This window comes from Daphnia carinata, chromosome 6 (assembly GCF_022539665.2).
Source record: "Daphnia carinata strain CSIRO-1 chromosome 6, CSIRO_AGI_Dcar_HiC_V3, whole genome shotgun sequence".
NCBI classification, from domain to species: domain Eukaryota; kingdom Metazoa; phylum Arthropoda; class Branchiopoda; order Diplostraca; family Daphniidae; genus Daphnia; species Daphnia carinata.
In genome coordinates, this window is record NC_081336.1 from 2,924,303 (window position 1) to 2,948,341 (window position 24,039).

Sequence of the window (24,039 nt, forward strand, 5' to 3'; positions counted from 1 at the left end):
TTTTTTTTTTTCGTGAATTCCACAACGCACGTTTCATTTCCTACAATAAAATTTTGACATTCAATGATGTTTTATGTTTTTTTTTTTTTTTTTTTTTTTTTTTTTAGAAAATCGAAATGATTCGCGAGGTGATGGAGTCCGTGGATCGAATCCCGCCCTCAGCCGACGTGGTTCCAATTCCAGTCTGCACGGAGGTAAGCGATTGCGAAATTTAATTTTTCCCTTTTAAGTTTTGGCCATTTTTTTTTTTTTTTAACGTTGTTTCGATTTTGTTTTGAATTCTACGTCGACGTCAAAGCACGAAATTTTTATTTTTATTTTTTTTTTTTTATTTTTTAGTGTTATTAATTATGACGTATTTCCCTTTTTTTTATTTTGATGTTGTTTTTTGGTTTTTAAATGTGTCCCCTGCCGTTGCGTTTCGCTTTTGTGAATAGACTCTCAGACCCCTAATCGTTATCGGACCATGGAACGAGGACATTCGGGCCGCAAGGATCTATCGGTCCCGAGATATCCACGTAAGTTTTCGTGTTTCATTTGTTTTTGTTCTGTGCGTGCATCACGTATGAAAGCAACCCGCCTGATTTTTTTTTTTTCCCCATTCCATTTTGCTGTTTTCCTTTCGTTTTTTTTTTTTGTTTTTAAATTTTGATTTCATTCGTTCGTGAATGACCAGACATTAACATTTAGAAAAGCAATTTGCTCTTTGCTGTGTATTTCAATTTGCTCTCGTGATTGGCTTGATTTTATTTTTGATTGCGAATGTTTCTTTTTGGCATGTGACGCGCTGTAGAATCAGGAGGCAGCACTCGCAATTCACGCGAGGATTTGTACGGATCCCGTAATTATCGCGGCTCTAATTCGTCCCTCAATGACGGTAGGTTTCCCCCCTTGTTGGCCAATCGTCGTTTGGTGTGTTTCTCGCCATCCCGCTTGCTGTTTGATGCCCCACCATTTCATTCGTTTGTCTCTCGTTCAAAAAATTCTTATCAGCCTTTTTTTTTTTTATTTCTTTGATTTGAATTTTGATTGAAAAATTGTCTAAGCGTTTTTTTTTTGTTTGTTTGTTTAAATTTCTCTGATTTCATTTGTTTTTCGCTTTTTATTTTTATTTTTTTTGTTTTTGTTTTTTTATGAATCTCATTTACGACAGCCGACTCGTACGAAGCTTACCATACACCGTTGGTGCATTCCGGCCGGAAGGGTAGCGGTTTCATGACAGGTAAATACACGATCTTCTTTCTACCACTGACTCATTTTTTTTTTTTTTTTTTTTTTTTTTTAAATTAAATTTCATGACGAAATGTGGTGACTTGTGTAAAAACAAAATGCAGGGCAGTTAACCTAGACGCAACAGTATTCAAATTGGCTATTGCATCTCATATTCAGCTTCATCTGCTTTTTACAATTCAAATTTATTTTTATTCTACTCTCTTTCATCTCATTGGCTTTTCTTTTAATTTTTTTTTTTTTTTTTTTTTTTTTTTTTTTTTCAATTGGCTTTTCATTCAATCATCTACGCCTTGTCTTAAAATTTTTCTTGCGGGGGGGGTGATTGGCCGGTTGTTTGCAGGCGGTCGACAGGCGGAAGCGACCGTTATGGCGGCAACCGCAGCGGCGGCCGCAAGGCCGGCCGTCCGCACTAGCAACATGATCTTGCGTCGTAGTGGCTCTCTCATGGATTTCAACGGTGAGCTCTGCTGTGCTTTTTTTTCCTTTCAACTAACCGTTCGGCTTTTTTTTTTTTTTTTTTTATCAACTGCTGAAAATGTGGCCTCATTTTCTTTCGTTTGTGTTTGGGTAATGGCTCTAGAAAAAACGCTTCTCATTGGCACATTAGGGTTTTTAATGGCGCAATTCAAACTGTGTTTCTTGGGTGAAACTGGAACGTTTTTTTTTTTTTTTTCCCTAACCAAACAAGACGTTTTTTTTTGTTTTTTTTTGGACACGTTCAATTGGTTTGTTCATTTTAAATGAAGGATTCGTTTTTTGTTTTTTTTTTTGTTTTTGCCTTGCCAACCTTTGCTGCCTTTTGCCCTTTTGGTCTATCTACGATGCCTTTCATTGCTCTCCGTGCTTTCTAGATGGGGATGCAGGTGTGGGCGGAAGAACGAATCCGCCTTCACGGAGAATCTCTCCGGCCGTCACGCCCACTTCCACCCCTTTTCGACGATTTCCTTCGCCATCTGGTACACACCTTTGTGCCGTGTCTTTTCACATTGTTTTTTTTGTTTTGTTTTTTTTTTACGTCGCTCTTTCACGACACAAAGCCGTTCGTCTTTGTTTGTTTCGCCTTGCGTTTTTTTTCTGTCATTGGGGTTGCACGCGTTTCGCTTGTTAACCCACATCGATCTGCTGCCTCGTGTCTATCACCTTTTGCTGTGCGTCCATTAAAAAATTGGAACTTGAATTTTGTACGTAGGTCCTGGATCCCTACCACCCGGTTTGGTTAGCAAGCGTCGCGGTTTCGACGATGGCGCTAGTGATATTAGCTCAAATCAAGATTACATAGGTACGATTTAATTATATATATATATATTTTTTTTTTATTATTATTGTTTCTTGTTGAAGTCTGACATTTATTTTTTTTTTTTTTTTTGCATCTTAGGCCCTCGATTGTACAAGCAGCCAGCGGCTCGCTCTAACCGTTCGATTATACTGAACGCGGTCGAATATTGCGTCTTTCCCGGCGTGGTGAATCGCGAGGCCAAGCAGCGCGTCCTCGAGGAAATCACGCGTTCGGAGAGCAAGAATTTCCTCGTCCTGTTCCGCGACGGCGGGCTGACATTCCGCGCCCTTTACTCATTCAATCCGGAGAAAGAAGAAATTATCAAGATGTACGGCACCGGGCCTAAAGTGGTGAATGACACCATGTTCGAAAAATTTTTCAAGTAAGAAATCCCTTTTGTTTTTTTGTTTGTTTTTTTTTTTTTTTTTTGTTTAATTCGTTGATTTGAATATTCAAATGGGCTCTTGATCACGACAGATACAACTCTGGTGGCAAGTGTTTTTCTCAAGTCCATACTAAACACTTGACAGTGACAATTGACGCGTTCACAATTCACGCCGGCCTTTGGCAAGGCAAGAAACAAAGCCTACCCAACAAAAAGGACATGACGTTGGTCATTTAAAAAGTAGCGAACAAAATCGGGAATTAAGAAAACAAAAACAGATGAAACAAACCTGCGTGAATAGAAATTTTTTTTTTCTCTCTCTCTTGAAGAAGAAGAAGAAGATGATGAACCCAAAGTTCATCTAAACGTTTCGTGAGCTGTTCGTATTTGGCCTTTAGTTTTGACACGGACTTCAAATTGAAAAAGGGACATAATCAGACCCAAACATAATCAATCGGCGCTTTTCTTTTTTTTTTCTCTCTCTCTCTCTCTCTCTCTCGTCCGTATTTTCCGTTTATTTTTTTTTTTTTTCTTACAATTGTTTGTTTGTTTTCGGCTAACCCCTCTCTGACATTCCTATTGGCTAACGTGATAACCTCGCTGTATAGGACTGCCAGAGTTGAATTACCGTCACGTTCGGGAAATAAAAAAAAAATAATGATGAAATAATGTTTGTTTGTTCCCTTATCTCCTTCCTCTTACTTTTGGTCTTTTTGCTCCATTCATTTTTTTATTGCCCCCCCCCCCCCCCCGCCGCCGCCGCTCCGTCTCCTCCTTACTTCATTATGACCACTTGAAGAGATTAACCCGCTTACCTGGCGACATTCAAAATAAAAAAAAAAGTCGATCGTTTTTTTTTTTTATTATTATCATTTCAAATTACCAAACTGAGTTTGTTTCATCCCTGTACTCCTTTTTTTTATTATCATAGTGTCACCCTCCCATTTGTTTTTGTTTTTTTTTTGAAGAAGTAACCCTCCAGTCGCGAGCTCTCCTATAACCGCGATGCTAACTGATTGTGTCAATTGATTAGTTATTTTGCCCTCACAAAAAAACCCGCCCTCACATTGATCCAGTGCCGTCATTTTTTTAATTATTATTTTGAAAAGAAAAAAAAAAAGTAGAGCAAATGGCAATTTTTGTAATCGATTTTGCGTCAGTTCGTGTAGTGGAAAGCTGCGCATTTGATAAAGAGAAAATGTAACAGCAAAAAGAGAAACATTTTGAAAAACAATTGAGAGAAATAAAAGCGGCTGAGCAACGGAAGGTTGGGATTGGAAGTGGAGGGACGTGTTTGCTGTCAACTGTAAATAGAAGTTGTGTAGTTGTTAAGCGTTGGCCAGCAAATCAACCGTCAAAACATTACAGCTTTGAGCCATCATTTTTTTGTTTGTTTTTTTTTTAGTTCTTATTTCTTTATTTTGTCCTATTTTATTATGTTGCAGTTCCCCCCCTTTTTTTTTTAATATTCCCCTTATTTTGTTCTTAATTTCCTCGCCACTTGTTCGCTCCAACCCTTCTTTGGCTGTTCCTCCTTCTTTTGTAGTTCACGCATTTTCTTTTTTTTTTTTTTTTTTTCCTATTATTTTTTTATAAAAAGTCTTTTCTAACGAACTTACCCGCCTGCCCGTCACGGGCTTTATTCTCTTCCCTCTACAACATGTGCAGCAGCTGCCAAGTTCAATACAATATAACCAACATGAAAATGGTATTCGTTTCTGGTTATTTATTTTTTTACAAGAGATCGTGCAGTATAATAAGGCATTATTACTTCATAATAAGAACGTGCATCAAAAGCGGCTTCATCACGAAGCCGGTATGTTAAGCTATGCATAGCTGTTTGACAGCAGCACTTGTAGTGTAGTGGTTATCACGGCTGTCTCACACACAGCAGGTCCTCAGTTCGATCCTGGGCAGGTGCAGTTTTTTTCGTAATGCATGAACTGATACGGCAGGGCAAAGATTCATTAAGTATCGTCGATAACGGGACCGAAAAGGAAATCACGACTGGGGTTATTGTGCAACATTATGCACGAGTCACGACGATTTTTAATGCTACATCCAATTATTTTTTTTAAATCTTTGCCTTCAGTGCTGTGCTAATGGTGTCAAAAACTGGTAAAGTATTCCACAGCTAGAAATAACAGGACCGAGGAGGATTTCCCTGTGCTTGCTGTTGGATTTTGTTTATTGCCTGGAATTTAAACTCCACAAGCAATGTAGAATGGTCAAATGATTGATTAATCAGCTTGCCGTATTGCTCGAAAATAATAATAAGTTTTTGTTTTTTTTTTCAAATGAGAATGTCAGGTAGTAGGGTTGTAGCCAAGGAAACGATGCATGCATTACAGATAAAATCCGTTATCGTCTCGTTGGCTTCGGTTGAAGCCGTTCGAAAGTACGTGAAATATGTGTCAAAAATACCATCTCAAAATAAATAATAACTTGCATGGGATATCGAAAAAGCATTTGCCTTTCTTTGTTTACTTCACACGTTTCGAGACATTCTTTAGATGAACGTTAACCATTGAATCCTAAACCCCTTGATTTCAATTAATCCATATGGCTTTTACTAACGTACTTACTCATTCACGTTTTTATCGCTAAACCATTGCACCTGATCAGAATCTAACTAAATCCCTTCTGCGTGCGAGACAGCCGGGATAACCACTACACTACAGCCAAATGCATGTTATCGAAATGTATGGTGCAATAAAAATATACGCATTGAAATTTTTACGCTCCGCACTTAGTGTTTAATTTGTTGTTATTGGATTCACTGTACAATGCCGACAATAGGGCTGATATGGGCTTAGCAGTTGACTCTCAGATAAACATTGTTTTATGACAGTTGGGCGTTTAAAGTGCTGGTTATTGCGTACACGTTTCTCTTAGTCCACGTTTTAGGATCGTGCAAATGGAATTAGCAATTCAAATAACCAACATAGAAATTGATTGTCTAACTATGGTGACTGAAGCATTCTGATTTATCAGTAATACAGTGCTAGTGACTGATCATTTTATCTGCTTTGGCAAGAATGTGAAATACTGAACAGGAAAGTATGAGAAAATTTCTCGGCAAGTTCTGATAAGGTGCATGTTTTTTTTTTTTGTTTTTTTTTCCAGATTTCATGACATTGGATTTGTACAGGTTAATTTTCTTATGTCCCACCAAAAACAAAACAGTACATCTCAGTTTATGTAGTTTACACATCAGCCACAGTGGGAGGCTCAGTGGGCTCTGGGGTACCAAATGGTGTGGTCGAATTGGGTACATCTTCTGGCTGTAATTCACAGATAGCATCGTACAAATTAACACAAGGGTCATCATACCATCCATTTTTTATGGCCATGCAAGTTCCATCAGTTAGAGTATTATTGGGTTTAAACGGAGCCCAATTGGCGTAGCCAGGATAAATGTTTGCCATTGTGCCCTCCCAACTCCAGGTTCCAGAAGTTTTGTTATGGGAAGCAGAAGTCCAAAAGTAAACCACTAAACAGAAAAACGAACAAAAACAATCTTATTTCATCTGTCAGATAAGGAATTCAAAAACAATAAATCACTGCTGTTAATGTAGCTATATAGCTGTACTTACAGGTACCCCAAGCAGCATACAATTTTTCCTCTTCGTTGAGGTCTTGAATGGCCAGCAATTTCATGCCGTTGTCTCGGCAATAAGTCGTGTGATTGGACTGGCCTCTCTGTCCGAATAACACGTGAAATAGCCATTTTAAAAACTGCTCTGCAATGTGCACTCAAATGCAATCCCAAATAGGACCTCGTCGTAGGAGATCTTGTAACTAAATAGCTTTCTTAAAAGCAGAAAGTCTCCGTCTCTACATTTTAAGTAAAGGGGTGCCTGATAAAAACCCACGCCGTACCGGCATCAAAGTGATTACTCGCCTCATGCGCTTTATCTGATTACAGGACACACTGATTCGAAATCGGATAGCGAAAAAATTTCCTTGCATCTTACTTCGGTTTTAAAACTAACTGGTTGTAGGCTATTATGCTTACGTACCTTGGTAAAAGTCGCACAGTAACAGGCAACACCGTCCACTACTCGGCCGCATTGGCTTTCCGATCCCAAATTGAACGGGCAATTAACAGCCTGAAGTAGTAATGAAAACAAAATGAATGACTGAATTTTGAGATAACTAATAAGTCGTGAGGACATTACCTTTTCAATTTTCAGTTTCAGACTTAAAGTGGGCTTCTTCAACCGTAAATGAGCTGCCGATTTCGTGGTGTAAACGGAATCTAGTAATTCTGTGTGCGTAAGGCCAACTTCGTGGCGTATCTGATTCTCTAGGCGAATTATGGGGGACTCGTCCTCAATCCCGTCATAAATCTACAGGTAAAAATTTACTTTATCATTACGAAAACACGAAAAAAAAAAACTGATTTATCGTACGGAGACAAATTCTTGGGCACGCTCAAAATGTTCACTATGCGCGAGAGAAAATCTAAGAACATGATTTTGATCTGTTTCTATTTGCAGGATACAGTTTTGGTGCTCTGCTACATCGATCAAGGCCGTGTCTTCGACATACAACGTCTTAATGCATGCTGAATCAGTCAAACATGAAATTTATTTAATATTATTTTATTCCTCAAAAATAGGTTGAAAAATTCAAAGGGGAAATTATGAAATGAATACCTTCAGTTTGAATTGCAATGTCCTGAACCCAATACGGAAAAAACAAGAACGATAAAAGCCAAATACATGGTGAATGCTTCACGCCAATGGATTCTGTTAAGCGTTCTAAATGAATTTCAACCGTACGGAGCGTTCCATTTATAGTAGAACCGCTTGTTTGACAAGTGCTTGAAAACTCGCTGTGTTTGTCTGGCGCTGTTGTCCGGTGAGTAGAGGTTAATGTTTTCATTTTTAGATTGATAACAAAAAGTAGAGTAACAATCCAACTATGTCAACAACCTTTATTGTAAATTGAACACACCCCGGCTCCAGTTATACCTGTGGTGTTGTAAGTTGTTACCATGAGTGTGTTTCATGTATCGGCCTTTGGACTCAACGCATCATTATCTTTCAGTTTCACGGGGACTGGATCGATTCCAAAGGTAATACAAAATTACCGTCATAGTACTTTATGTAGGTTCTACAAATTATCTTGACAGTAACACATTTTTCCTGTTCAGATGTCTGATTAGATTTTTTTTAAGTAAACAGAAGTAGAGAAAAAAAAACACACAAACAAAAAATCAGTGACAAAGATCTGTGAATAAGCCATTATATCGAGTCGTCATTTGATTCGGTTGTTGCTTTCTTTATTTGATATCAAAACAAGAATCTCGAAATTAAATGTGTTTCGAATCTAACTACATCTCAAAGATTATTTCATAATAAATTTGGCTTTATTAGTCGACAGAGTCACCAGGTAATATGTATATATGTTCATCACTTTTGTTTGGGAAGATCGGTAATCATTAAGCCAATCGGTCCACCATGCTCTTGCCATAGCTCAATTGCTTCATTTACAACAATTTCAGACGTCTCCTTCGTCACCTGGAAATGAGAAAAAGTACGTGAATCAACAAGAAGATTTTCCGATCGAGAATTCATGGAAGAAAAGAGTTTTACCTTACTGACGCAAAGATTAATTTCTTCGCAGCTATTGCATGCTAAAATGGTATGCCGAAAATGTAAGATTAAAGCTACAGCAAGAAAGACTATGATTTGAGTTGAACCACCAAGTAATTTATCCCAGATTCTGTTACAAAAGAATTGATACCACATTTTCTTCAAAGTACAGTCATATAGCTTACCTGACTAGAGAAGTTTCAGCTATGTATCCAGCAAAACACTGGCCAAACCAGTATTCCAATGGAAGGGTTTCCATAGCTCCAAGACCAATAACATGTCTAGTGTTTCCATAGGTCAGTCAGATTAGACTCAAATTGTTTTCATTTTTTTTTAAGTTCCTACTTGTACAAAGTTGAATCTTCAATTTCCAATTTCATCTTCATTAACTCTTTGAATTTTACATGTCCCTGAATGAATTTGGTAGAATAGTGGAAGAAGCCTTTTGCCAACCAATAGGCATCAACCTCTCTGTCAAAGAGTTTGAGGCAGGTATCAAGGATGGCAAGCTTTTTCAGATGATCTGATCTTTGGAGCTGAAATCATAAGGCAGTTATTGTCAAGTAAGGGTTACATAATTTATAGCGAACAATACCTGCATAATATAGTCAAAATGAAGGCACCGGTTTTCCAGCAGCCAGGCCAGGAGTAATTTCTCTGAAGGTAATGTGGCTGCTGTTGTGTTACCCATCACATCAAGTGCATGGGTGAGGTCACTAAATTGTATCTGTCTCTGCTCCCAGATCCACTGATGACTGTCTGTGTATGCAGATAAAACACCTAAACGTCAAGTAAAGGTAAGTTTTTCTACGCGATAAAATCACGAATCGAGCACAACAAAGGGTAACTGATACCAAGAAGGATTTTCCAGACTTTGTTGCGATGAAGAGCAGGCACCGGGAAACGCAAGCAAAATTGTTTCAACTTGATGACATCTAGAGGTTTATCTTTCAGCAAGATTTCCAGCGATTTTTTTTCCTCTACACCACGAAATCCAACTTTTTCGTAGTAGTAAGAGCGAAAATTCCGCTCATCTGTTGCCATTGTTTGTGTGTGGGTAGCACAAAGAACAAAAACACACACACAACTACCAGTCGTCATAATCGTCGTCTGTTTGTTGATGGCTAAGCTTTCGAGTAAAGCCGTTAGATGTCTCGTGCGTGTCACCATCGAAAAGGGGGGGAACGGCATCATGGACGCTATCATGGCGATGGCCAGTCGATCGTAGGACCTTTGTTGATTCGGATCATTTTGACACGAGTTGGTGACGAATGTGCATCTCTGTCCCAATCGCAAGTGCTGTTCAACTATTTTTCGTACATGTGATACCTTGATCAACATCTCGTTAGTGTTTCACCACCAAACTTTTGTTTCGTTTCGGCCACGTTGAATTATGACTGTGTTCTCCTGAGTCCCAGTTACGTGCCAGTGTGTCGTTTGGGGGTGGGTTGAAGGCAAAAGAGAAGAGTAAAGAACGACATCATGGATTGGCATTTTAGTTTACGATGGCTGAACTGTGCAAAAACCCTGCGGCCTCATGTTTATTGGATTGCTATCATCGTCGTCCTTGTCTGTTGCCAAGACATCGGATATTGCTCCAACCAAGCAGGTGTGTGTTTTGCTTTTTCTCATTTTTACGACGGTTTTATCTTTGCCTTGCATCGTTTAAAACAAAGCCTGTCGAATCCCGAATGCACGTAGAGAATTCTGGTTGTTTTCCTCTGGACAAGAAATCGCTTACGGGGTCCTTTGAACATTCCAGTCCATGGAAAAAAAGATTTACCCACCGATTCCCATCGGCCTATTCCAGCCAGATTGTTCAGTTTCCTTATTTGTCCATCTTCGACGGTATTTCCTCCCCCCCTCCTGTAGTTATAGATCGTTACCAGTTCAAATGTCGTATCATAAAAACAGAAAAGCGTAGTAGCTTTTCAGTCGCATGTTTGTTAGAAAAACAGCACGGTTTGGATCAAAGCAAACAAGAGCACGATAATGAAAATCAACATATTGATGACGACTTCCTTTGTGGATGGTCTCCGACCTGACACAATTCGGGTGGTCCATCGACGCTTTTATGACCCAGTACAAAACATCGTTCGCATATTCCCCCCACTATTTTTTTTTTTAGCAGTTTATTGTCAACTTGAAGAGACCCTTGTATATTCTGTGCTGGCCATTCTCCTCCGCCCCCTCTTTTTTTTTTTTTTTAAGACAAAGAACCACAGAAAATCTACTACCCCCACATTGGCACAGCAGGGGGAGCCTTTTAAAGAATACGGGCTGAGAGAGGGTAGGAAAAAGACTGATTGACAAGTCGTTGAATGAGGGCTTCTTTTTTTTAATAATCCGGGCGGATTAAGATGAGAAAGCAAATATCAGGCATCCGTGTGTCGTTTTTAAACCCTCACCAACTTCGTATTGAAGTTGTCGATATATTTCTAAAGGCTAAAAAGGAAGAGGCTTGAATTTCACGGGGGCTCCCGCATCTTTTAATTTCCTATCTTGAAGTCTCTCCGATAAGTGACACGTAGGTGTTTTTGATGTGATTCGTTTGTTACCGTAAGTTAGGCCGTTTCGAATCGTGGGGCTCTCCGTTGCTCAGTTATCTGCTATCCTAACCCCGATTCGGATGCCTCTTATCTCATCGGTCATCAATATTCCTTTCTTTCTTTATTTTTAAAGGCTTCACACACACAAGAAACCCAAAATTCTCTGAGTCAGGAGGAAGAGAGAAACAGGTTTTATTTTTCTCCTGTTACAAGAACGAGCGGCTCGAAAATTACAAAAAAAAAAAATAGATATATATTCAAAGAAACGCAGGGAAAGTTGAGCTGGTTTCAACTTTATATTTTTTTTTTCTTTAAATACTCAATTTTTTTTTCGAAGGGTTTGTCGAGAACCGGATGGGATATGCCGTAGTTTATTACTCCGGCACACCCTCCTTGTCTTGCCTCGGTAAAACTTTGTACGTTTATCTTCATTTTTTTTTTTTTTTTTTTTTTTTGAAATCATGGACATAAAAAGAAAGCGAGGAAAGAACAGGATTAAATTATAAAAAAAAACTCGCTTTGCAATTGGTCTGTTGCTCGCACAAGAGATTAAAACGATAATCCGAAAAAGACGATGTTGTATGGGTCGCATGACGTGTCACTTCTTAGCAGACAAAAGAAGCGAGAAAAGAAATAAGCTGAACCAGCGGATGATTGTACCAAAAATGGAATGTTTCACGAACAGGTAAAAAGAAAAGGGTCCCTCCTGGGCTTGGGGAGAGGTATCCATTGTTTTAGTGGAAGAAAGAAAGGAAAATGGGCTTTGTTTTAATGATACCAGGGAATATATACTTGTATGTACATAAACCCTCTCTTCGTATATAGTGAGAAGAAAAATACGACCAACAAGTTTTCCTTTCAGACCTGTTCATCTGGGCAGGTAATTAAAAAAAAAAAAACAGGGAAAAGCAAGTGGAAGGAGGAGAACTTAAGAAATGAAATGGGGGGGGGGAGTTAAAAATTTTTTTTTTCTTCCATAGGGGGTGGACAGATTCATTAAGGATTCATTGTTTCTTCCTCTTTGAGCTGAGGCTGTGAATGCATTGTTATAGCGGTGCATCCCCCAAGTTATTTTCGAACCATCGAACATTTTTTTTTTTTTTAAGACGAAGAAAAAAAAAAGACCCTCTGAGGATTTTGCCGCCCTTTCCCAAATATCTTTTCCCCATCGAAGATAGTCCAGAAGAAAGCAGCTATAAAAGGAAATAGGAAAAAAAAAGGGAACTCGTGTGTGATTATTCGAGCGTGCGTGTAAAAATAGAGAACGAGTTTTCATTCCTTTTTGTGCTCGTTTCAAATTGATTGAAGACAAGTCCAATCGCCATTGGATGCAACACCGTGAATCGCTTTGATGTGACACTTTGGTGGGGAAGCAACAGTGGAATAACTGGGCTACTCACGAATTTTAAAAAAAAGAGGGGGGGGAGAAGCTGCATTTCTTTAATGTTTTGGAATGGAAAAAAAAATTTAAATGTAAAACAGACGATTTGAGTGGAAAATGTTTTTCGGGGTCTATCGGATTGTAGAGGGGGGGGGCGTATTCGTTTGGGTAGAATGTTCAAGAAAGTAACACAAGAAAGATGGTCTTTGAGTTTGTGCCTGGGGCGATGTTCATCAACCCCTTCTCCCTTTTTGTCTAGGTTTTCATTCTCTTCCTCTTTGTTCCTTCCTTTCCTTTTGTCTACCTGAGCAAAAAAAAAAAAAAGACAAACGTAGTTTGGGGGGAAAGATGTATCGATTCATCCGTATCAGGACACGAGATCCGCCATTGGGAATGGAAAAAAATAAGGAAATGCCCAATAGGGAAACACACGACGCAACGTTTGTCTTTTTGTTGCTTTTGCATACGCTCGGCTGGCCCTCTCTTCTTTAAAAAAAAAAAAAATCGGATAGAGAGAAAGATAAATGTGGCCGTCAACAACAGTTGGATCAACAAATGTCTCTAGTCCGTTTCGGCAGACTCCCGACTTAATCTCCTTTGGATTTTGTGGAGGGGATTTTTCCTTTTATTTTTATCGATTTCCCATCGCTACTCGCGACCGTCCATCACTGTTTGACAGAACGGACCCAACAAGCGTGTCTCTCCCCCACTTTTCCCCTCTCTTATTTTTGGAGAAGAAGAAGTACGGTGCGATGGACCAGATGCCAAAAGTTCCAGTTTCTCTTTGGTCGGCCGTTTTTTCCCCTCCTGAAAAAAAAAAACTGACAGGGATGGGGGACTCTGTGAAGTGCAACTTATTATCGCTTCTATCCTCCTTGTGTCTCTGTGTGTGAAATGTTCGTGTATTTCGAGGTTGTTTGTCACGCATGGGCTGCATGAACGAGTCGGCAAAAAGTAGAGAGAGAGATATCCGCGCACATGAAAATGAAATGGATAGTGAGGCTCCCCTCCTTTTGTTTTTTAAAGGGAAAATTTCCATTTATTTCCTATCGGGCGTGACAACAGAAAATGATTCGGAACGTGTCACTTTTCAAATAAAATTAAAAACAAAAAAAGAAAACCTTATCCATGAAAGAGAGAGAGACAGAGAGCAGATGGTTCTATTGAAGGTTTCCCCCCCGTCTCTCGTGACAGCTGCGCTTGTACTAGTAGATTTAGTAGCACTTACCGTTTTAAACGCAGACTAACCGATAAAGTTTTTTTTTCTAAACGAGCTGGCAAACATGAACGTAATTTTGGGTGGCTTTATTTTTGTAAAAAAGAGAAAAACCTATTTTCGTGTGTGTGTGTGTGTGGGGGGAGAAGAATTAAGATAAGAAAATGCTGCAACACGTCGTTCACACCCTCACGAACGAAAACGAAGAAGTTTCATTCTGTTTGATGATGTTGCACGCATTGTGTTTTTCTTGTTTGTGTTCCATAGCCTCTCCTCCCCAAACGGAAGAAACTGAGAGCTGCTACCCCTCCTTCTTCCGGACATTCTTTTTTTTTTTTCGTGAATAACAAACAACAACATCAACAAAAAGGAAAAAAAATAAAGAGGGAAAAGATGTAGTTGTGGGGTGTACCCCATTAGTTGTGTTTAGTTCTTTTAGACTTGACATGAGACGCACGTGGGGCAAAAGGGCGTTCCTTCCGGAACATGGTACTGTAGAGAGAGAAACGAGATAGACACGAGACTTAATGGATCTGTTTATTCTAGTCCACCCACGCCATTGCGGATGCAAACCGTTGCTTTCTTGTATTGGGGGGGGGGTGATTGTCTTCGTTCAGTTTTCTTCCCTCGAGTTATCAACAAAACAATAGTGAGGGAAATGAATGTCACGAGGCTCGTGAAACAAATGCAAACAGAAGGGAAAGAAGAGGTGAGCTTTCGTTTTGGAACGAGGCCAAAAGAGCACCCGAAACTGTGCACGAGTTAAGTCTGGAACACGGCCAAACTTTTTTTTTTTTCTTGATTATTGCCCTACGGTTATTGTCAGAGAAAATCTTCCTCTCTTTCTTTCTTTTTTGAAGTCATTAGTTTTTATTGTGTTGTTGTTGTTCGTCCCGAATCGATTCACGGCTCCTCGTGTTCCGCATTGCTTGCGAGTCACGCTATATAAGCTGTGAAAAGAAACACGCGCTACTGCAAAAGCTATTTGCCGAAATCCTCAAAGCCCCAACGAAAAATCACACACCGCACCGAAAAACAACAACGACTTTGTTCATTAGTGCGATGTAGACGAGGGAAAAGGACCCAAACTTTTGAATTGAAGTCGACGGGAGGGCGGAAGTGAATCGATTTCTGGAACATCAAATGGGGAAGAACAAAATGAAGCGCTTTTTTGTTTTGTTCCATAAAAAAGAAAACCACCATGGAACATTGAATAGAAAGAGAGAGAGAGGAGAGTGCAAGTTTCGTAAGGAGAGAGAAGGGACCGTCAAAGTTTGTTAACTAGTCAATTCGAACGGAACTGTACGTTACGACTGTCCAATACAAACATTGGCCGCGCCCTTGTTTGCCGTCCGGTTGCTTAAACCGCTTGCTTTTCGGAGGAGGGGGAGTAGAGTCTTAACAAGGAAGCCAATTCGACGACCGGGGGTGTCCTATTTCGCTACGAGTAACTATAGAAACAGACTACGTCGTTGATGTTCCCCCCCCCCTCGTAATCCATCACGAAAGTTTGATAGGTTTTTATGACCCAAGTCCGGGATGGCAAAAGTTGGCGTACCAGAAGTTGTGTTTTTTTTATATTAAGTTTTATTTATTATTTGTACCTCGAAAATGGATTAATTGTAGAAGAAAAATAATAATAACGGCCTGATGTTTGTGAGTTTGGAACTGTGCCGAAGAGGCGCGAGGGTTTCATACGAGCCAGACACACCCCGGAAAAAAAAAACAGCTGGGGAGCTCGTGTGTATGGCCAGCTGTTTTCCAAACTCTTGTCAGCAATTTATACAAGACCCGAGCTTGGAGAGGAAGAGGGGAGAGTGAAGTGTTGATTGAATCGCAACAGAAGAAAGAAGAAACAGCTAAATGAATTCCATCTAAATCGAATTTCTTTTGTTTTTTTTTTTTTTTCTTCGTCGAGTTCAGCTGGTGACGAAGATCTGGTGTTTACAGCCGAGCCGCAAGATGCGGTCGTGAGTAAGAATTCTTCCGTTGTCATCGACTGCGGTGTTCCAGCTGGCTGGCTACGCGACATGGAAGACGCCGGACCGGCTCCAATCATCGAATGGAAACGAGACGGAGTCCTCCTCAGTCTCAACGGCGAATATAGAAGGTGCGTTTCAGAAACCCATTTCCGATTCAACACGGTCCATCAATTTTGCCAAATTTCATTTTTTTTTTTTTAATTCGACGCGTTTCTGTTTTTTTCAGGTCGGTGCTGGCCAACGGCTCGCTGCATTTCACCAGCGTCCAGCACACGCGCAACGAAAGACCCGATGAAGGGTTGTACCAGTGCTCGGCCACGAGGCCGTCGGTCGGGACCATCATCAGCCGGGCGGCCAAGCTGCAAATCGCCTCTTTGCCCAGGTTCGAGATGGAGCCCAAAGACGTGGCCGTCCGAGTCGGAGATACGGCCCGTTTCAACTGCCTCGTCATGGTAAAAAATTTTCGTTCGCTTTTTATTTTCTATTTTTTTTTTTTTTTTTTTTAGCTGCTCCATTATCAATTCAAGGCTCCCCCGGGCTGTTTGCGTTATTTATTTGTATAAACAGCAAGAAGAAACAACAAACAGAAGCTGGCCAGCTTTTTAACGTTCCGTCAAAAATGTAAAAAGACGGGCCAATTAGCATAGGAGCTCCTTCTAGTTTACATCCATTCCTGTGTTTTTAAAAAAACAAAACAAAAATAGGCGGGCTATTTAGAATAAAAAGGAAATGAACCGAAAGGCGACGACGATGGGCTGTTGGATGCCACACGTCGAGTAGTAGCGCACTTCTTATTTATTGTTGTTCTTCGCACAGAAGAAATCATTTCCCACTTCGCTATTCTGAAGAAAAAAAATGATTGACCGTAGTGATAATGGACGGCCATCTTGGCCCGGTGCCGTTAAAGTCTTTTTCTTTTTTCACCCTCTATACATGGGCGTATGCAAACGCACACAAATGAGGCTGATGGATGGTTTGTTTTATAATTTTCTTCTTCTTTGCATCGTCTTGGGTGTAGGCGACGCCAGCTGCCTACGTCCGTTGGTTGAAAGACGATCTACCTCTAAATATAGATCCGGCTAGAATGATCATACTGCCTTCAGGAGCCTTGGAACTGGAACAAGTCCAACTTTCAGATCAGGTAATAAATTTTTGGGTTTTTAAAAAAGAAAATATTTGTGAGCTGATCATAATTTATTTTTGATTGCGCTATGATGACTGTCATTTCCCGTAGGGCTATTACCGGTGCAACGTGTCGAACGTGGACAAGTACCGAATCAGCGCCGAAGCCAAGCTCAACGTCCACTCTGAACTGGAGGAGGGCGGACGGCCGGAAGCGCCAAACTTCCTGGCCACGCCGCGCAATACGGTCGTCATTGAGGGGAGTCAAGTCACGCTGGAATGCGCCGCCAACGGCCATCCCAGGCCGGATATTACCTGGCTCAAAGACGGAACCACCATCGATCTAGAGTGGGTCACACGTTTCTCACTTTGGGCCATCCCGCATTTCCGCTCGTCCCGTTACAGTTCCAACAAAAAAAAAAAAATGTTTAACGTCTTTCTTTTTTTTTTTTTTTGTTTTTGTTTTTTTAGTCATTTGGACAGCCGATTCCACCGTGTCGGCTCTGGTAGCCTACAAATCGACGCCGTGACGGAAGCGGACGTTGGCGACTATCAGTGCCGGGCGGAGAACACGGAAGATTCTGTGGATGTTACGGCCCAGTTGGAGGTTCAAGTGCCGCCGCGCTACGTCGCCCGCCCGCGCAGCACCACTTCCCACGAGAAGGACGACGCTGAACTCGAGTGCCAACTCTACGGACGGCCCGAACCCACCGTCCAGTGGACCAAGAACGGAGAGCTCATCATCGAAAGCGAATATTTCCAGGTGTGTATCTATTCATTGTTAATTTAATTTTTTTTTTGTCTTATTAAATATATTAATTTTGCGTTTGAATATTCAGATTATCAATGGAAATAATTTGAAAATCTTGGGTCTGGTGGCTTCGGATTTCGGGATCTACCAATGCATCGGCTCCAATCCGGCCGGTAACGTTCAAGCGGCCGCCAGTTTGACCATCTACTCATCAGGTAAAAACAAAACAAAACAAACAAATTAACTTCATTTTCTTGTTATAATTGTCCTAGTTTAGAAAAAAATAGGAAAATTAAGTCCGTCTAGAGATCAGAGATTGCATGATATGTTTGTCCCGTCTAACGGCCATTGACTTGGGCCCGCGCTTTATGTTCGTGTTGCATGTTCGATGTGTTCTTACATTTGTTTTTTTATTTTTATTTTGGGTTCTTCCCCCCCCCCCCCCCCTCCTTACCAATTTCACTGACATTCCCTTCTCCCTACGTGTATCGTCCACCCTTATCTCCCCCCTCTCTTCCTACGTGGCATGCGATTGCAAAACCATGATTGGTTGGGGCATGATAAGATTACGACAATGGCACGTCGTCCAACCCGATGGATTTGACGACCGCTTCATCTCCTACTGACGACTCAGGAACGCGCGAGGCTGTCGCACCCGCCGGCCCTTCGGACGATCGCCAGACGTCCGAGGCCACCCAAACCGATGTTTTTATGACACGTGACGGCGGTGGCAGCAGCAGCGGTGGCGGTGATGTCAACAGTGAGGGATCGACGTCGTTGCCGTCGGCGCCCAGAGATGTCGAAGCCCTGATTGTCTCGTCGCGCTTCGTTACGCTGCGCTGGAAAGAGCCCGTCAGGACCAACGGGCCAGTCATCGGCTATTCCGTCTTTTACCGACAAGAAGGCTCCGAACGGTAATTTTAAAATCAAATGGCTTCAACATTCGGATGATTAAATGATGATGGAAAACGTGTAGGGAACGAGTGGTGAACACGAGCCGATCCCGTCTCGAGGAAGTCAACGTTCCGGGCCTGCAGCCGGGCAAGAAGTATTCGTTGCGCGTAGCGGCTTTTAACGAGCTCGGCGCCGGAGCTAGTACGGCTTCGCTGGAAGTGGAGACGCTCGTCGAGCCGCACGTGCTCCAGGCGCCCTCCAATTTGAGCGTCGCCGCCGTCTCGCCCGTTAGCCTCATGGCCAGCTGGGCGTCACCCGATATGGGCTCGGGAAGCCACGGCCATTTGCCCATCCGAAACTACAAGCTCTTCTACATGGAAGTCGGCTCGGCCGAGGAGCACGAGGTCGTCACTAGCCACACGAGCCATCTGATACACGGACTCAAACCCTACACCGAGTATTCCGTCTGGGTCGTCGCTTTCAACGACAACGGCCCTGGAACCAGCACGGAGGAGGCAACGGCCAGGACATGGTCCGACGTCCCGTCCGATACGCCGCAGAACGTCGTCGCCGAACCGGCCAGCTCGGCGGTAAAACATCTTGAAAATTCTAGTTTCTTTTAAATGAATGAAGGATGAAATTTTGATTGTGATTGCAGAGCATCATCGTACGTTGGGATCCACCCTCTTTGGAGAATCAGAATGGCATCATCACAGGGTACAAGATCCGTTATAAACCCAAAACGGGGCGCGGACGGTTGCCTTTGAATCCCGGCTCATCTAACGCTGGATCGACGGCGACGACGGACGGCAGTCGACGTCTTTACACGTTGACTGGGCTCATCCGCGGAACGGAGTATCAAGTTCGAGTTTCGGCTCTGACTGTCAATGGTTCCGGCCCGATGACGGACTGGCTGACGGCCGAAACGTTCGAAAACGACCTGGACGAGAGCCAAGTACCGGAGCCGCCCAGCTCTTTGAGAGGTTAAAAATAGAACATCCTGGACATTTCCATAAATCTATTAACACGAATTTTAAAAATTGATCGCTTTAATTTTCCCAGCTCGTCCGATGACGAATTCGATTGCCGTCTCCTGGAACCCACCCAGCAACCAGAATGTCATGGTCCGCGGTTATACGATCGGATGGGGTAAAGGCATCCCGGACGTCTACTCGAAATTGGTGGACGGGAAGCAGCGAGCCTTCGTCATCGAGAAGTTGGAAGCCAATTCAGAGTACGTCATTAGCTTGAGGGCTTACAATCAAATGGGAGACGGACGGCCCATCTACGAGACGGTTCGCACACGCGAGGAATCGACGCCCGAACCGCCCAGCCCATTGATTCCGCCCGTCGGCTTGAAAGCCATCGTTCTCTCATCGACGACGGTGGTTCTCTACTGGACGGACACCACCCTACCCCGCAGCCAGGTAATAATTGGTTCGCCTTGGCTTCAATTCTCCCTGGCTGATTTCTAAAAAAACAAACAAACAATAGAATCAAAAAACGAAAGGCGTGTGGTTTACCTATTTTCAAAATTTCTATTTTAGATTGTCTCCGATTCCCGATACTACGTTGTGAGATACACGTCCAGCCACACGTCCAGCAACCCTCGCTACCGCTACGTGAACTCTACAGTCCTCAATTGCATGCTGGACGACTTGAAACCCAACACCCAATTCGAATTCGCCGTCAAAGTCATCAAGGTAATAAATTGGCTCTCATCTATCGCTGTCTAAACAATTTAATTCTGACATTTTGAAAAATTCTTAGAATCGTAGAGAGAGTCCCTGGAGCTTGGTGGTGCCCAACACCACCTTCGAAGCGGCCCCGTCGTCTCCTCCGCGCGATTTGACGGTCGTCCCAGTCGAAGAGAACCCGTCCGCCATCAATCTCAACTGGCAACCGCCTAAACAGCCCAACGGTCAGATTACTGGTGAGATGCTCGCTCCTCATTCGGAGTTTCTAAAGATAAACTGTGAGGAGAGAGAGACAGTGAATTTGAAATGGATATTTTCGTATGCAGGTTACGTCATCTTCTACACAACAGACAGCTCGCAGCGCGATCGAGACTGGGTGGTAGAAGGTGTCGTTGGCGATAAGATGACCACGACCATTAAAGGTCTGACACCCGACACTGCGTATTTTATCAAAATCCAGGCCAGGAACAACAAAGGATACGGACCTTTCTCCAGCATCATTCAATTCCGCACCAATCCGAGTACATTTTCCATTTCTTTTTTCTTTTTTTTAAAGATTAGATAGTCGAATTTTGTCCTTGCTTGTTTACATATTCAATTTTTATCATTTCATTCTTTTTAGCATGGCATTTTAGTACCCAATTTTTTTTTTATTCAACCTTTTTTTTTTTGTTTTTGTCCACCTCCGGTTTTTGTTCCACTTTGATGTAGGCAACGGTATGACTTACCACGACTCTGTTCCAGTTACCAGAGGTAAATACCTTATAGCAGCATGATCCCTGCATTTTTACTTCATCGTTTTTCGTTTCAAATTTAATGAAAATGCATTTTAGCCAACATACACACAAAAATGGCTGTTTCTAATGGCTTCGTTTCGTGTTTCTTATTTATAGACAGTCGAGGCATTTCGAGCACGACGTTGTACATCATCCTGGGCATCGCAACTGGCATCATTATAATCCTGTTGGGTGTAGTGCTCGTGGTTGTCTTCCGACGCCGTGATACTAGCGTCACAACATCACCCGATCGTTCCAAAAAAGGCTACGTCAAGGGCAATGTTAAAGGTAAATATTCATTTCTTCTTTTTCTTTTTATATTTTAAACTAACAATTTTTTTTTTTTTTTTTAAAGCTACAGGCAAATTGGGTAAAGCAGACAACCCTCCCGACTTGTGGATCCATCACGATCAGATGGAGATGAAAGGATTAGATAAATCCCTGCAGCGTTCGGGGTCTGTTAACACGGTCTCGCCACACAACATGCGACGATCGCAAGATCTCGATTCACTTGACGGCATGGCGTCGGGATCAACTGCTGGACGCGGTCCCAGCACCGCTGCCAATGATTCGCTCGATCGGCGGGCCGCCTACGTCACCGCCTATGCAGGTACGTTTTTTTGTTTTTGCTGTCCTTTTTAATCCAATGAATTGCATTGTGTGTGTCTTCCATTTTCTATGGTAGAAATGACTTTTTATTATTTTCTATACGTTGGATCTAATTTGCATGGCTTGAAGCTTTAATGCTCGGTTGAAATCCTACGTTGTTTTATTTATTGATTTTTTTTTTTATTTATTTTCCTTTTTTTTTATGATTTTAACCTCTGCATTATAAAAAAAACAAAACTCACCTAAAAAAAAACAAAAAAACCTGATGACCTGCACTTGCCTCGCTTTCCTACGCCACCCAACCTCACCTCCCCTGACACAAAACAAACACACAAAAACGGCAGGAAGTAGCAACTCACTCAGGCGTCCAATTAAACCCAAGAGCCTTTTGATTAGTGTCGCTACCACCACCCAACCCGTCCGCGAACGTGAGTATATATAAGCCATTATCCGATTCAGTTTTCTTTTTTTTTCAATCCTTTTTTCCGCTATTTTTATCCACTGTTTCTTTCCGTTATGTTTTGAAAACAAAAAAGTTTCCTTTATTGGCTTGTTTTGTTTTCTTCTTTCCCTTCGTACCTTGTGTCCTTGTTTGGCTTTCCTGTCATCTGCTTTCCTAATTTCGAAACTTTTTTTTTTAAATTAAATTTCTCATCCGGCTGCTATTTGCTTATCCTATTTTATATGCAAACTAATTAAACTCTTTTTTGATTTATTATTGGAACAGCTGTGGCGACGGTGACACCGATACCCAATGGCAGTTTGAATCAACACAGCGACTCCCGGCCCGTTTACCCTGCGGCGCCGCGACCTGGCATTTACCCGTCCGCTGGGCCGCCTGCCGCCGGCCGAGCTCATGTTACGGTGGACGTCAGCATTCCGTCAGACTCCACTTACGGCAGTCAGGGCAGCTATGACAGCCGCTCGAGCCTCGTCCATCCGCTGCCAGCCAACATGAACATGATGGGCCCTTCGTCTTGCCAGCCGTCCAATGTGACGCCCTCCACGGCCTTGTTGTCCGGCGCCGATGCCAAACGCAACACTCAACTCGGCCATCCGCTCAAGAGCTTCACCGTGCCCGCTCCGCCGCCTCAATCGGCGCCGCCCATTAAGATAGTCTCGCCGAATAACAGAAACGGCCGTCAGTCGGTGAACGCCATGGCCACGCAATCCAGTCCTTACAAGAAGGCGCTGGTGGGTGCGCCAGTGACGTCACCTCCGGCTCTTCACAAAGCGAACAGCGGCGGCGGAGGTGTCAGGACGGGCGCCAACGATTTGATCAAATCTCCCGAGAAGATCATTCAAAGTTCGTACAGCACCGAAGAGCTCAATCAGGAGATGGCCAATTTGGAAGGTCTCATGAAGGACTTGAACGCCATCACCGCCAACGAATTCGGCTGCTAAAACTCGCGCCAACTAAAAAGGGGTAAACGCATCTGGTTTTTTTTTTTAAATAGCTATTTCATGGTACCGTTCATTACGGTAATGCAGTGAAATAAGTTAGCGTTTTTCTAAAAAAAAATCCAGGGAAATCGATTCGTTTTGTAATCGATTTCTTTGTGTCGGCGGTCGTGGCAGCTGTTTGTTTTACGTCCTATTTGATTCTGAAAGGCAGCTATTTTGTTTCTTTCGGCAAGGGCTTTTTTTTTTCTTATCCCAGCACAACAGAGTGGCATTTGTAAAAGTTCATTTCCACAATTGCTCTCCAATCATATCTCTCCTTTTTTTTAGTTCATTTTTTTTTTTTAATCTTTTGTTTTCGTGTTGATTTTAGTTTATTCGAACGTGTTATATTTCTCCCTCTATCGTTTCATCTATCATATTTTCCCTCCATTCATCCGTTTTCCTCGTTTCGGAAAAAGGTAATACCAATTCAAAAGATGTTTACAATCATGTTTTTGATGCTCATTCAGGCGTCGAGTCTTCTCGGAATGTATCGGTTCCAATTGAACCGAAATGTGTGTGTGTTTTGAAATGCTGTGTAGTGTATCTCCTTCTCCTGCATTTCTTGGCCCACTTGATCAAAGGTGACCGGTATGTATCATTTTAAACGTTATATCGATCATTAGGACGGCTTCAAAGAGCAGCTCTCGATGGCTGAAGATAGAAAACATTGTTTTCACGACGTCGAGGAAAACTAGAAATATTTAAAAAGGTCAATGAATAAGGATTCATTCTTACGTTTTCCTTTGCGACAAGTATTTTCTTCCCGAATGGAAAAGAGATTTTTTTTTTAAAAATCGTATGCAGTTTGATGAGCAAATGTGTGTGTGTGTATGGTATATTTGAATGTGGTGAGAAAATGAGCTCTTGTCCAATTGTGGGGCACTTATCTTTTCTATTTGTTCGATCAGGTTTTGGATTGCGTCATCTATTGTAACATGTGAAACTCGTAGCACATAATTTTCGAGTGACTGATCCAAGGTTGACCTTTAAAGATTGTGGTTTTTGTCGAATTGGTTGTCGTGTAATATAACTCAGTGTCTGCTTTTTAATCTTGTCTTTAATTCATTTTTTTTTCCATTAGGAAACCACAAATGTCTGGAACAGCAATTCAAAAGCAAA

General features: G+C 41.9%; 4 protein-coding genes and 1 non-coding gene across 5 annotated transcripts in view; 3 read left to right on the forward strand and 2 right to left on the reverse strand.

Moving 5' to 3' along the window:
• LOC130690353 (patronin-like) overlaps nt 1-4,586 on the forward strand; it is a 28,553-nt gene extending 23,967 nt beyond the window's left edge. Inside the window, 9 exon segments of the mRNA XM_059495703.1 lie at nt 108-194; nt 438-518; nt 794-877; nt 1,154-1,222; nt 1,574-1,690; nt 2,085-2,189; nt 2,423-2,512; nt 2,609-2,891; nt 2,987-4,586. Of these exon segments, the coding sequence (XP_059351686.1) occupies nt 108-194; nt 438-518; nt 794-877; nt 1,154-1,222; nt 1,574-1,690; nt 2,085-2,189; nt 2,423-2,512; nt 2,609-2,891; nt 2,987-3,131 (1,061 nt within the window). The 3' untranslated portion in view covers nt 3,132-4,586.
• A 157-nt stretch (nt 4,587-4,743) lies between these two features.
• Nucleotides 4,744-4,816, forward strand: Trnav-cac (transfer RNA valine (anticodon CAC)). The gene has a single exon. It is a non-coding gene; the product is annotated as a tRNA-Val (tRNA).
• Nucleotides 4,817-5,977: 1,161 nt separating this feature from the next.
• LOC130689476 (uncharacterized) lies at nt 5,978-7,784 on the reverse strand. The gene is made up of 6 exons (XM_057512425.1): nt 7,556-7,784; nt 7,310-7,464; nt 7,076-7,246; nt 6,917-7,006; nt 6,491-6,596; nt 5,978-6,387 (listed from the first exon to the last, which is right to left on the reverse strand). Exons 1-6 carry the CDS (start codon nt 7,782-7,784, stop codon nt 6,101-6,103), a joined length of 1,038 nt encoding a protein of 345 aa, XP_057368408.1. The 3' UTR covers nt 5,978-6,100.
• Nucleotides 7,785-8,174: 390 nt separating this feature from the next.
• LOC130690313 (TBC1 domain family member 7-like) lies at nt 8,175-9,596 on the reverse strand. Its single transcript, XM_057513322.2, has 6 exons — nt 9,352-9,596; nt 9,093-9,277; nt 8,843-9,033; nt 8,683-8,778; nt 8,498-8,627; nt 8,175-8,422 (listed from the first exon to the last, which is right to left on the reverse strand). Exons 1-6 carry the CDS (start codon nt 9,539-9,541, stop codon nt 8,315-8,317), a joined length of 900 nt encoding a protein of 299 aa, XP_057369305.2. The 5' UTR covers nt 9,542-9,596; the 3' UTR covers nt 8,175-8,314.
• A 109-nt stretch (nt 9,597-9,705) lies between these two features.
• LOC130689475 (neogenin-like) lies at nt 9,706-23,969 on the forward strand. The gene is made up of 19 exons (XM_057512423.2): nt 9,706-10,106; nt 15,567-15,753; nt 15,852-16,077; nt 16,644-16,766; nt 16,860-17,095; nt 17,219-17,510; nt 17,587-17,713; nt 18,064-18,412; nt 18,475-18,982; nt 19,051-19,375; nt 19,455-19,819; nt 19,940-20,095; nt 20,163-20,325; nt 20,416-20,610; nt 20,801-20,842; nt 20,983-21,153; nt 21,221-21,475; nt 21,819-21,902; nt 22,202-23,969. The coding sequence occupies exons 1-19, from the start codon at nt 9,980-9,982 to the stop codon at nt 22,876-22,878; spliced, it is 4,608 nt and encodes a 1,535-aa protein (XP_057368406.2). The 5' UTR covers nt 9,706-9,979; the 3' UTR covers nt 22,879-23,969.
• The last annotated feature ends 70 nt before the right edge of the window (nt 23,970-24,039 follow it).